Raw genomic sequence first — 12,908 nt, 5'->3', positions numbered from 1 at the left:
CTGGCAGGAACATGCCCAGGCAAAGCAGAGCAGAGGCGAATTCAGTGTGTGTTCCCCACTCCATTCCCGGGGCCGGTCCACAGCAGGTGCCTGCTAAGTGCTTATTGATACGTTCCATAAATAGCCAGGCCTGCGTTCTCCCAGCACCTGCCGGGCCAGCTGGGCCTGTGCACGTGCTCACGTACGTGTGCATGTTTCTCTGTGTGTGGGTGTGCAAGTGTGTGCATGTACTAACATGTGAGCATGGGTGTGCGTGTGTGGTGTGCGAGGCCCTGCCCTCTCAGGCCTCTTCGTCTGTTCATGGTCACTGAGCACGGCAGGAGGCTGCGTGCCTTTCAGGAATCAGCCCCACACTGGGGAGCTGGCCGTCCGACTGCAGAAGGCCTGCCGTGGACATGCTGGGCCAGGCTGAGAACCCGGGGCCACCTCCGTGGGCAGCCGCACCATCGCGGCCAGGACAGGCAGGGCCAGAACGAGCTGGGGCCTGGGCTCTGAGACCTATTTCTGCTGGATTCCTGGTGGCCACAGGCCGTCACGGGAGGACTGGGAGGGGGATGGCGTGGAGCTACTGACAGGACAAGGGACGAGAGGGGGCAGCAGAGCTGGGGTGGGGCCCCTGGAGGCAGGGCCAAGCACCAGGCTCTCTGTGCAGGATTGCAGCTCATTCCTGAATTCCCCAGGGATCCTCGCAGAAACCATTAAAGACTGCTGCAAGGATGGCCTGAACCCCAAACTTTGCAGAAGGAAGAAGGAGGGGGTCCTGGCCCAGGGAGCTGCTGAAGCCTTGGCCTGTCTCAGTGAGGGGCCTGTCCTGCTGACCTCCATGGCCCCGAATGGCCTGGGCCTTGCCTCCTCTGTGTGACAGCCAAGAGAAGTTCAGGGTGATTCAGACATAGGCAGTGGGGGCTGTGCTCCCCCACGCCCCGCAGAGCCCCCCTCCTTCAGGACCCTCTGCCGGGCCCCCTGCCAGTGTCTGTTGCTGCCCCCAGTGCCCAGAACAGGGCACCCCTTGGCAACACTCATGGTGACGACCACGTTGGCAAGGATGCTGAGGCGGGGGGGCGGGTCAGGGAAGCCCCTGTGAGGGGGTCAGGCCACAGGTGTCACAGGACTCGGTGATGTCTAGCCTCCAATGTGCCTGCTGTAGCTCCTTCCACTGGGGAGCCTCATCCGCCACACCCCCTGCCCAGCACCGGCCCCATCCTTCCCCGAGGGTCTACACCCAGGCAGCCGGCACTGAGGTTAGGGTTTTATTGGAGAGTGAACATAAATAAAAATAAGTGGGCGTTAGAGAGTAGGGAGAATTGGAGAGCTATTTACAAATGTACACCATAGGCTCCGGGGCGCCACTGGCCCACTGGCCTGAGCGCAGCTCAGAGGAAGGTGAGCAGGGCCATGAGGACCAGGAGGATGGCATGGGCTGCCAGGCAGGGTGCAAAGTTCCGACCGAGGGGCTGCTGGCCCCGGGGGTCCCGCTTCTGGCCACCCGAGCTAGGCCGCTGGAACTGCAGTTCTGGGATGATCCGATGGATCCAGTTATGGTGGGAGGTGACCCGGATATAGACACCTGGGCGGTTCCGGCGGGCGCAGCCCTCACCCCAGCTGGTCACCCCAGCCTGCAGCCATGACTGACCCACAAGGCACACCAGGGGGCCCCCCGAGTCTCCCTGCAGGTGAAGAAGAGGTACCGTTAGAGTCCACGGAGGCGCAAGAGCCAGGCTTTGCAGCTACATGGGTGCACACATGCCTGTCTGCCTCCCTTTATCTGTTCTTCCCTGCCCAGGACCCACCCCCCCACCCCCACCCCGCCACCCAGTCCTTCCTCTCTGACCTGGGGTGCCCATTTCTCTAACATCCCCAGACTATCCACCCTGATTCATCTCAGGAGAGTGTGTTGAAAATGCAGTTTCCTGGGTCCCACTGCAGACCTGCTGCCTGACTCCCCCGGGTGGGGTCCAGGAATCTGCTTTCCCAGCTGGTCAAATGCACAGCCCTGTCCTGACCCCATGGGCCCGCCTCCTGGGGCCTTATCCCTTGTCCCAGGTGGGCTGGCTTCCACCTTGACTGGGGTCTGGGGAGCAGGGCTCAGCCTTGGCACGGCCCACCCTGGTCCCTACCTTGCAGGCGTCCTTCTTGCCCTCTGCGAAGCCAGCACACAGCATGTCGTCCTTGATGGTTTTCGGCTGGAAGCCGGGCTCAGAATCCTTGCTGTAGAGCAGGTTGCACTTGGGCGTGTCAATGATAGGCACAGCGAGTTTCTGCAGGATCCGGGGGTTGGGCAGGTGGTCTAGGGAGGGGAGACACAGCCTGCGACTCAGTGGACAGTCTTACTAAGGACTCCGGGGCCCTGGGTTCTTGAGAACCACAACTCTGTCCCTTCCCATTCTTGCTTGCGTTTAGACCTTCTCTTCTGGCTGGGGGCTTTGTGAGACAGAATTCCTTCTTCCCTCCTCCTACCCACCAGCCTGGGCTCTTTCTATTCCCCACTCTCCACTTCCCCATGCCTCCTCTTCCTGAGTCTACTGCCCCTTTCCCATACCTACTCCACCCATTTGAGTAGAGATCATGTGCACCAATATCAACAGAAAAAGATTGTTGGTTCAGAGTGGCCCCCACGCTGCCTTCTCTAGGCATGTCCCGCATTCTCTCCTGGCCCTGCCCCATTACCTTGTTCACTGGGGTTGCCCCAGCCGGTGACCCAGCAGTTCATGCCCGTCTCAAAGATGACTGAGGGGTCAGGCACACACACAGGGAGGATGTAATTGGTGAAGGTCACAGGTGCCTCCAGCTCCACCAGAGCCACATCGGCACTAGAGGCCATGCCTTGGTACAGGGGGTTACTCTTGACCTGCTTCACCCGGGTGTACATGGCATGCGGCCCTGGCTTCACCAGTTGCCGCACCCCCAGCAGGACCTGGCACAGGGATGTTTCAGAGGTGCTGGTGGGAGAGCAGAGAGCTGGTGTGAGGCAGCCCCACAAGGGCTTCACAGGTGGAGTTGGTGGAAGTTAAATGGAGATGGGAAAGAGGGAGGAGTTGGGCTCCCCATGGTGCCAACATCTCTGTACATTGTCTTCAAAAAAGTAATCTCCAGTGGGACATACATCAGGATGAGGTGGGTAAGGGGGTAGAAACTGAAGCAGCTTTAATTCCTGACTTTAATTCCCGGCTATACCCCGGCCAGCCTGGCGACCGTGGGCAAGTCACCCAGCAAGTTCTCTGTGACTCAGCTTCCTTGTCTGTAAAATGGGGACACTAACATTCCCCACCTGAAAGGCTTGCTGTGAGGGTTGAAGGAGATGATCACCCACCAGGGTGCATCTGGGGGTTGGGCCTAACCTTAGGCAAGCCGCCTACTCCCTCTGAGCCCGAATATCTGAACTTAAAATGTGAGGTTTTAAAAGAATTGCAGAGCTGTGGTGAGGCAAGAGCCAAGATGCTTGGGAAACCCTGAAGGTCTAGGACCAGGTGGGTCATAGTATGGTAGTAGGGATTGGGTGACTTGGCCCTTTGGTTAGGGACGGCATAGGTGACCTTAAGGCCATTCTGCTCGAGTCCACCTGTACCCAGAGTCCCAGCCAGAAAGGGAGTGTCTTGGATTTGAGGTGTGGGAGGGGGACGGGGAAGAGGGCCAGGGCATGGGAGGAGCCTGCCAGCATCGGCAGGGGCAGGCCCCAGGTCTGGCAAAACACCTCACTGGTGAGGCCAGCAGTAGGGGAGTGTACCCCTCCCAGCTGGGCTGGGGGGAGCAAGAGCCAGGAAGCAGGGGTTGCTGCTGGAAGCTGGCCCCAAGGTTGGACCTAAAGGGAGCTCTGGTAGGGAAAGCTCAGATAATGCAGACCGAACCCGCCCCCCATAGGTGGTCAGCCTGAGCGCCCCACACTGCAGCGGGTCGGCTCTGTCCGCGGTGCTGAAACTGGGCGTTTTGCGGGGTTGGGGAGGTGTGGGAGGTGTTGTCCTGTCTGCATTGTCTGCGCCCCTGGTGGGGAGGGAGGCTGGCTGTGCTGGCGAGGGGGTGGGGAGGGGGAGCGTCGGGGCTCAGCCAACTCACTTGGAGAAGCAGTGCGCTGCAGTGAGGACCCAGCGCTCTGTGATGAGGCTGCCCCCGCAGAAGTGGCTTCCATTTCGCTGAATGCTGACCTGCCACGGCCACTCGCCCTCCAAGGTGTCCTGCCCACCCACCATCCGGTTCAGCATCCTTGGGCTTCCGCAGGCTAGGGGAACACAGCCAGGGGTGCGCTCACTGGGGGCCAGTTCCATCGGCTCTGATTCCATACCCCCAAACCCACACTTTCACATTCTGTTCACTTCCCGGCCTCCCTGCCCCTGACCTGCTTGGGGACCTTAGGCAAGTCAGAGGCCTGGGCATCAGGTCAACCTCTGACACAGGCAGACCCTTCCCAGCTCTGGGAAAGTCCCCCACCACCATGGGCCCCACTCCCTTCACCTGTGAAATGGTGACATCAGACCTACCTGGGGCGGGGAGTGAGATTACACGGGTAAAGGTCTTATCACAGAGCCTGACAAATGGGCTCCTGGAAGGTCAGTGGGTGTTGGGAGGGTCCCACGTAGGGTAGGTGAGTGGTCTTCCAACTCTGTCTTTACCTTTTTTTCTGTTGCTTTCCCTGCCCCCCTTCTCCATGCTTCCTGCCTTGATGGCCCTCTTGTGCCACCTGCACTGTGTGTCAGACCTTCCCCCTCCACTCCTGCCTGGGCTCCACAACTTTCCTGCACTGTGGGATTCCCTGTGCCCGGCCCATTCATTCTGGGTCTCATTCCGGGGGTGTGTGAGGGTGTGGGTTTCTGATTAGTCTTGCAGCTCTCAGACAAGCCCACTCCTATCCCCCGACCCAGGGGACTTGGATGCTTACCAGTTAATGCCTCAGCCTCCTGAGTCCCTGGAAATGAGAAAAAAGAGGGTGATCAGCCAACTTAGCTAAAGCTGAGGTCTGCTCCTCCCCGCCCCACCCACCACTGCTGGTCAGCGTAGCCCCTCATCTTCTCCACACGCAACCTCCTGAGGACTCAGCAGGACAGCCCACAGGGGGACCTGGCAGGAGAGGCCAGCAGCCTTCAGTTCCCCACAGGTCTGGCCCCCGAGATGTGTACAGGCCAGACATGTGGGCCAGAGCTCACCTGCAAGGGCAGACAAGCCCCTTGCCACAGGGGGAAACAATCAGGAGATGCCAGTGAGGGGACCCTGTCAGGGCTGACTCTCCTGTTTGGGGCAGGAGGACTCCTTCTTGTCCCCACAGGGCCTTCCCTCCACACCCCACACTCGTCCTGGTCAGAAGCTCTGCGGAGCATCCAGCCTTCGGCCCTGGTGCTGTGGGATCTCCCTCCCCATCCCTCTCCACCAGCCCGGGGCTGGGATGAAGGACGAGATAAAGGGAGCGGGGCTCCATGTCTGGCTGGAGTCCTGGGGCGACAGCCCAGATACTTGGGTCTCGGGGGAGTAGAGAAAGGCCAGCCAGTGGTTGTGGGTCAGTCCTCCCAAGATTCCAGATTCCCAAGAGCCAACCCCTCTCTCAGACATTCCAGCATGCTTGCAGTTGGAGCCCAGGGCACCCTGCTGGGCCATGGCATCCCTGCCCATGGGAGGGACAGGGGAGGTGTGAGGGTGGAACCGTTTGGTAATGGTCTCCATCTCCCCAGGATCCATTGCCCCCATGTCTCTGGACATAGGCACAGGGCCTGCTACTTGGCTTTGACAGGACCCACCCCCCCCAGCCCGGAAACCCCAGCCAGGCCGACAGTCCCCAGCCCAGTGCCAGCAACACTCCAGAAATACCCGCCCTGTAGAGAGAGCCCCACTCACATATCTGGTTCACTGGGGGCAGATCTGATCAGAGCTGGGGTGGGGGGCTCAGGACAGTCTCTCCCCACCTCAGCCCTCAGTATTCCCCCTATACACCAGCCCCTCTTGGTAACCAGTTCCAGGCAGCTGAGGGGCCCTGGGGGCAGGAAACGACCAGGCTGAGCCACGCCTCTCTATGGGGTGACCAAGGACCCTGGGGGTTTTTACAGGACCCCCATTCTTGCAGTCTAAGGGGTGCACTCCCCAATGCTGGGGGTGCTGGATGAAGAAGCGGTGTGGGGGGGAGCTGTGCTTGGAGCAAGAGGAGGAGGAGGGGCCTGAGGAGGCACAGGCAGGACTGGCCACTCTTCAAAGTAGAGGTGCCAAGCAGAAATGTGAGGGTGGAAGTAGTCAGCCCAGGCCAGCGGGGGGTGGGGGGGAGCAGGAATTCTGCCTGGACATTGATTTGTGTTAATGAGGTGCCTTTTTAAAATGCAAATACCCCCAGGAGGGCAGTTCCCTCCAGCCCCTCATCTTAGTATAATATGATTTAATTAGATTGATAACACCAGACCCCATGCTCTTTCTAAGGCTGATGCTTCTGCTGGCAAGATGCTCCCATTCACCTTGTCCTTGCCGGCATTAACGTGCTTTCAGGCTTGTTCCCTCCCTGTGGGACTTTTCCAGAGCCTTGTCCAGATTCTCCCCACAGCCATCCCCCCTCCCATACATGCAGATGGATCCTCCACTGCCTGCTCCCAGGATCAAGGGCACTCCCACCCTGCCTGGCAGCACACCCACCCCCTACCCTGTTAGAGCTCTGCAGTCTTCCTCACCCCAGCCTAATGTAACTCTGCTTCTCATTCGGATTGAGCCTTCTGGCCTCTGAATGTTTGCCCACAGCACCCCTTTCCTCCTGGTGTCTACAAATCCAGATTCTATATGGTCCTAATCCAGATCAGGCCTAACTGAAATGCCTCCTCCTCCAGGCAGCCCTCCTCGCTTGCACTGTCTGGGAAGCCTGGCTCCCTCTTCTGAGCTTTCTGTCCTCCTGCCTGGCCTCACAGAGCTCTGCTTACCTTGCCCTGGGGGTAGAATTGTTGTCTCATCTCACCTATGGGCTCAGGAGCTCTGTGAAGGCAGAGCCCACATCCAGGGGGCCTGAGCCCGGGGAATGTATAAGAGGGAGAGAATGGGAGCAGCTGTGGGAGCACGGCTGACCGGGAAGGGGTGATGTGGAGACCTGGACTCTGCAGGGTGGGCGTCCTATAGGGGCTGGGTGAGCTGGTGGGGGTGTCAGGCCCCTCCTCTGGGCCCAGGGCCCTCATGCTCCTGTAGCTAGTTGCTAGTGGGGATAGGAGAGACCCAAGGCTCTAGGAGGGAACAGCCAGGGATGAGGGGCAAGGACAGTGTTGAAGGAGTTCAGGCCTCTGGTCACAGCTGTTTGAGAGCCAAGTGCAGGCCGCTGTTTCCATTTTGGCAATGACCTTGGTTTCTCAACCCACCAGGAGCAATCACAGTGTTACACACCCTGGCGGAGATGGGCTCCCTCAAAGAACGCTGTGGTTCTTGAACCAGGAGGCCCGGGGAGGTAGGCGGGGCAGCGAGACCTGGAGAGGCCCTGTGGAGCCCAGGGAGGCTGGGGCCTCCCCACCAAGGTGCCGCCCTGGTGCCCTCCTCCCCTGGTGGAAAGCCTGGAGCCCTGGCTGAGTTGCAGCCTGGGGTGACCCGGCCTGGCCCTGGGAGGTGACTTAAGGACAGGGAAGTGAGGTGGCCCAGGAATGCGGGAGAGTTTCCCTGGCAGAGAGCAGCCCGCCCACTGGGAGGGGCCTGCAGGTGGGTCCCCTGGCTGGCACCTGCTAACCCTGACCCATGATTGGGAGAGGGGACAAGGGTTCAGGGCCTGCTCCTCCCATACCCTCCCTCTCTGGTGGGAGCTGGAGCCTGCACCCCTGTCCCCGTGCTCCCTGCTAAGCCCTCACCAGCCTCCCAAGGATCCCAGGCTCAGGCAGCAGCTCAGCTACCTCTCCCGGGCCCAGCGAACAGTGGCCCAGGGATTGGAGGGCAGGGGTTTTGAGTTCAGATCCTGCACCCGTGCAGCCCTTGGAGAAGGGAGAGAGGCCCAGATGAGAGGAAGCAGAAGCGCCAAGCCCAGAGCTTGGCCGTGCTTGCCCAAGGCAAGGGAAGCAGGGTTATTGTTACTGCCTCTGGGCTCCTCCCGGGCCTGCATCCACACCCCGATCCAACTTCCCCACTTCACTCCCCCAGGTGGGATGTCTGGAACCTTCCCCCTGGGGCAAGGAGGAGAGGCCCGTGCTGCAGCCCCAGGCCTGGCCAGGGAGTGGGGGGCTTAGCTACAGCTCCAGGTAGGAGAGAGGGGCCCTGCAGCCTCTAGGACTCACCAAACCGCAGCAGCAGCAGGAGCAGGAGCAGGGCCACAGCCGGCACCTGCCTCATGGTCTTGGCCTGGCTGGAGTGCCCGACGGGCAGGGGACAGCAGTGGCAGGAGCTCCGTGAACACTAGCACAACATTCGGGGCTCCATGAAGTGGGGTTATATGCTGGAGATGAGTGTCAGCTTGGCTATGCCACTGGACCTGTCAGCCTGGCCCGCCCAGTTCCTCTCAGCAGGAAGGAGGCACCCCAGAACCCCGACTCCTCCATGACCTGGCCCTGAACCCCAAGGGGCCAGACCCTTCACCCTAAGACACCTTGGGGTTTGGGGGCCAAGGTGCATCTGCCCCATTTAGGTGCTTGTGGCATGGGGTTCCAACCCCCACCATGGCTGACCGCATCCCCCAACTGACCACAGGCCCCACATAAGCTGACTACAGTCTGCCCATGAGACCCTTCCTGTTTCATTCATTCATTTGTTCATTCATATTTATTGAGCATCTACTATGTACTGGACATCAGTGAAAGAAACAGAGTCCAGGACTGGGGCTTACACTTTTGGGGGGAGGGGGGATGGGCACGGAAAAGTCCAGGTCACCTGTGCTTATGGAACAAAGGAGAGCAGGGAAGGAGTCCGGAGCGGGGTCCCCAGTCGACCCCAGCGCTCTCACCGGCCCTCCCTCCAGGAAGTGGGTCCCAGCAGTCCCAGAACCGGCCCCAAGGTGGCCATGACCTCCCTTCCCCTGCCTCCCTCCCGTCCCCGGGGCGGCACCCTCCTCCCCTGGGCCGGGGCCGGGGGGGTGGGCTTCCCGGAACCCGAGGGCCGGGGTGGGCGGGGCGGAAGCTGGTTCTGGGAAGGCCGGGCCGGGATGACCGTCCCCGGGTAACCCTGCCCTGGGCGCGGCTGGCCGTGTCCGGGACTTGCGGCCGCCACGGAAGCGACTCCGGGAGGAAGTTATTTGGGGTATGGGGCTGACGTCAGAGGCGGAGTCGGGTCTCGGCGGCCACTGCCCGCCCAGGCGGCGGTTCGGATTTTGGCCGGAGGAAGGGACCAGGACCGGCAGATCCCCTCCAGAACTGGGATGGGGAGCGCAGGATAAGAGGCAGAGCCCTGCCTCAGCCTCCCCGCCTGCGCAGTGGGTGCGAGCGTGGCCTGGGTGTGCTACGGTACGCCCCGGGGGGTAGTCGGAGCCGGGGTCGCGGTCTTCGGGGCTGGGTTGGGTGTCAGGCAACCCCCGCCCTCTTGCCTTGGCCTTCGCGGGAGCTCCTGGTCAGCGCAGTTCTGCCCTCTAGTGGCCGCCTGCAGCAGCGCCGGGCGGGCTGGGCAGGATGCTGAGGAGGGGTGCGGGGGGGGTCTCTCACCTCCTCACTGTCCCTCTTCTTCCCATTCCTCCCACCTCCCCCACACACACACCGCGAGCACTCCCACCGTCCGTTGTCCTCCTCTCCTGACCCCCTCACCCCAATTCTCACTTTGCTTCTCCATTAGCCCTGTGAGGGGGAGGAGGCGTCACCCTGAATTCGTGACTGCCACCCAGGCGCTGACCCGCCTTTTCTCGCCCCCCTGCCTCCCCTGTCCCTTCTCTGCGACCCCTGTGTCCTGTGTCCCGGAGTTCCCGGTGGGGTGTCTGGGCGAGTGGGGTCCCTCGGGGAGGGAGGAGCAGAGTATGGGAAGAGGGATTCTAGAATCATTCGGTCATTCAGTCCGCAAGTGTTTTTTGAGCACGTTGGGTGCCCAGCACTGTCCAGTTATGGGGAACATCAAGGTGAACGGTGTGGAGGAGATGGCAAGACAGAATTAAATCAAAAATGTCTAATCATAAACTTTGGAAAGTGTTTCAGAACGTCAGGGTAACCACATTTCTCCAGGCACTTGATGATTAATTCCCAGGATCTCAGAGGCCTTTCAGATTCTTTTGGGCCGACCACTTACTCTCAGGTCCGTCTCGGTTTTCTCTGCCTTTGCTTTTAAAAGCCAATTCTAAGAAGGCTGTGCCTTGAAATCAAGCAAGCAACAAAAGTCGAGAGGTGATCAGAAAGTGGGGACACCGGGGAAGGTTGGGCTCCTGATGACTCCAGTGACTAGAGAAAGAGCACCCGTGTACCCTGGACACCCGTTGGCCCGGAGCCTGTGGACCCCCAACTGAGCAGGGAGCTGGGGGTAGGGATGCAGGGTGAGCAGGAAGCTAGGTCCCTTCCTCACTCCTGCCACCAAATAGGTGAGGAGGATTGGAATCCAGAGGGATTCAGAGACATAAATATGTTTTATCAGTTTCTCCTTAAAAAAAAAAAAAAAGTGGGTATCTATCAACTCTGGAAGGGGGCATGTTTTCTAATGTTAGAAGTCACAGTACACAACACAAAAGAAAAGAGATGTGGCCCATAAACTAAAAAAATACAAGCAAAGTTGGCTTCAAAATAAAATGGCAAACAATAGGAAAAATATTTGCAGGAAATGTGGCCAAATGATGACAACATTATTGTCCAGAGTGCTTAAGAAATTGATCAGAAAAACCCTGAGCCCCTAAAGATGAAAAGAACAAAGGACGCAGACTAGTCTCGGAAGAGGAAAGCAATTTGGCTTATAGACTTTTTGAGAAATGTTCAGCATCAGTGATTAAAGAAATGCAAATCAAAGCCACAGCAAGGAGATACTGTTCTCCTGTGTGGAGTTAGCTTGACCTTGGAATGCTGTTAGTCAAGGACGTGGGGAAATGCCCCAGCTGGTGGGCATGTAACTGGCACAACCCTTCCATAAATTGGTCTGTCAGTCTTTTAAAAATAGTTATTTCCTTTGACTCAGTGAATTCATCATTGGAAATCTATTCTAAGAGGAAAATCCTAAATACAGAAAAAGCATGAAGATGTCAGTGGCCAGGTCATTTATAATTGCAGAAACAAACAAAACAAAAACAAAAATTTGTTGGATGATGGTAAATAAAACTTCCTTTGAATATAATTAATAAAAAATGACATTTCCATGGAGAGTGGGTAAATGTGGAAAATGCTCATAATATAAGGGGAAATTTTAAAAGAATGTGTATAAAGATTTTTAGAAAATATAATGACTGAAAAAAGTTAAATTTCAAAACAACAGCAGAAAAGCTGTTGTTTTGAAATTTAAAAAGGAAAGCTTGCAGAATGTTCAGGAGTGATCATCTAGGAGGGCTTCTGCAGTCATGTGGATTTCTCTCAAAAGTAGGTGACAGCAAAACTAGAACAAAAGTTTTACAGTTTTTATGGAAACACAAAAGACCTCGAATAGCCAAAGCAATCTTGAGAAAGAAGAAATGGAGCTGGAGAAATCAGGCTCCCTGACTTCAGACTATACTACAAAGCTACAGTAATCAAAACAGTATGGTACTGTCACAAAAACAGAAATATAGATCAGTGGAACAGGATAGAAAGCCCAGAGATAAACCTATGCACATATGGTCACCTTATCTTTGATAAAGGAGGCAAGAATATACAACAGAGAAAAGACAGCCTCTTCAATAAGTGGTGCTGGGAAAACTGGACAGCTACATGTAAAAGAATGAAATTAGAACACTCCCTAACACAATACACAAAAATAAACTCAAAATGGATTAAAGACCTAAATGTAAGGCCAGACACTATCAAACTCTTAGAGGAAAACATAGGCAGAACACTCTATGACATAAATCACAGCAAGATCCTTTTTGACCCACCTCCTAGAGAAATGGAAATAAAAACAAAAATAAACAAATGGGACCTAATGAAACTTAAAAGCTTTTGCACAGCAGAGGAAACCATAAACAAGACGAAAAGACAACCCTCAGAATGGGAGAAAATTTTTGAAAATGAAGCAACTGACAAAGGATTAATCTCCAACTGAGACTCATGGAACACAACAGGTATTCATGGGACCTTTGGTCCTGGTTCATGGGACCCAGTTCATGGGACCTTCCTGTGATGCTCCAGTTGAAGGAAGAGCTTCAGGACCCAGGGTGGTGCAGATGGCTTTCCATCTTAGCCCCAGGATGTGCTGCCACTCTCTGGTGGTGATGCATTCTCCAGTCTCCAAGGTGACTCCTGGAGCCAGGCACACTGGAGTCTCTTCCTCAAGGAATGCCAGCTAAGTGGGCTACAGCTCCTCCTCTGCCCCACTCAGTGTGAGCAATCCTACGGAAGGACATTAACTGTCCCACAAGTAGCCCAGGCTGGTCGCATGGCCACTATGTGACCACAGGACAGAGGTTGTTAGCAGAAAGGAGGAGGGAAGGAAACGTCATCAAGAAGCAATAGCTATGACACTGACTCCAGCGTGAGAGTGAAATAAAGACATTTTCAAACATGGAATTTCTCAGAAAATTTACCCCCAAGGCATGATTTTTGGGAAGCCACTGGGGGGAAGATGGTCTCTGACTAAAGAAGGAATAAACCAAGAAAGTAGGAAATATGGGCTGTGGAAAACAGAGATGAAACTCAGAAGAGAGAAGGGAATCTGCAGTATGCTGGTGAAGGGAGATTCCAGAATGGCAGCTGTGCCCCAAACAAAGAGAGCAGCCTTCACTGGAACACTGTGACAAAAGAGACAGGAATGCTGACAATGTCACACTGTCATCATGATACACTGTGCCACTGAGCTGTCTTTTCAATCAGATGAAACAACTGGAGGATTTGCTACACCAAAACAAGATGTAAATCAAGAAAGAGGAAGATGTGAGACCCAGGACAGGGAATCCAAACCAGGAGAGA

At 56.6% G+C, this 12,908-nt stretch overlaps 1 protein-coding gene across 1 annotated transcript; it reads right to left on the bottom strand.

Annotated features, from left to right (window-relative positions):
* Window positions 1-1,373: 1,373 nt before the first annotated feature.
* PRSS27 (serine protease 27) lies at window positions 1,374-8,657 on the bottom strand (the record flags this gene model as incomplete). Its single annotated transcript, XM_082856249.1, is given in 9 exon segments — window positions 1,374-1,667; window positions 2,118-2,287; window positions 2,668-2,939; window positions 4,051-4,213; window positions 4,871-4,897; window positions 8,199-8,316; window positions 8,320-8,346; window positions 8,348-8,356; window positions 8,625-8,657. Coding segments are annotated over 9 exon segments (1,113 nt in total).
* Between the last annotated feature and the right edge of the window lie 4,251 nt (window positions 8,658-12,908).

Source organism: Leucopleurus acutus, assembly GCF_964270905.1.
Source record: "Leucopleurus acutus genome assembly, chromosome: 16".
NCBI classification, from domain to species: Eukaryota; Metazoa; Chordata; class Mammalia; order Artiodactyla; family Delphinidae; genus Leucopleurus; species Leucopleurus acutus.
The sequence above is the reverse complement of the archived record's forward strand: the minus strand, read 5'-3'. Positions and strand labels throughout refer to the sequence as shown.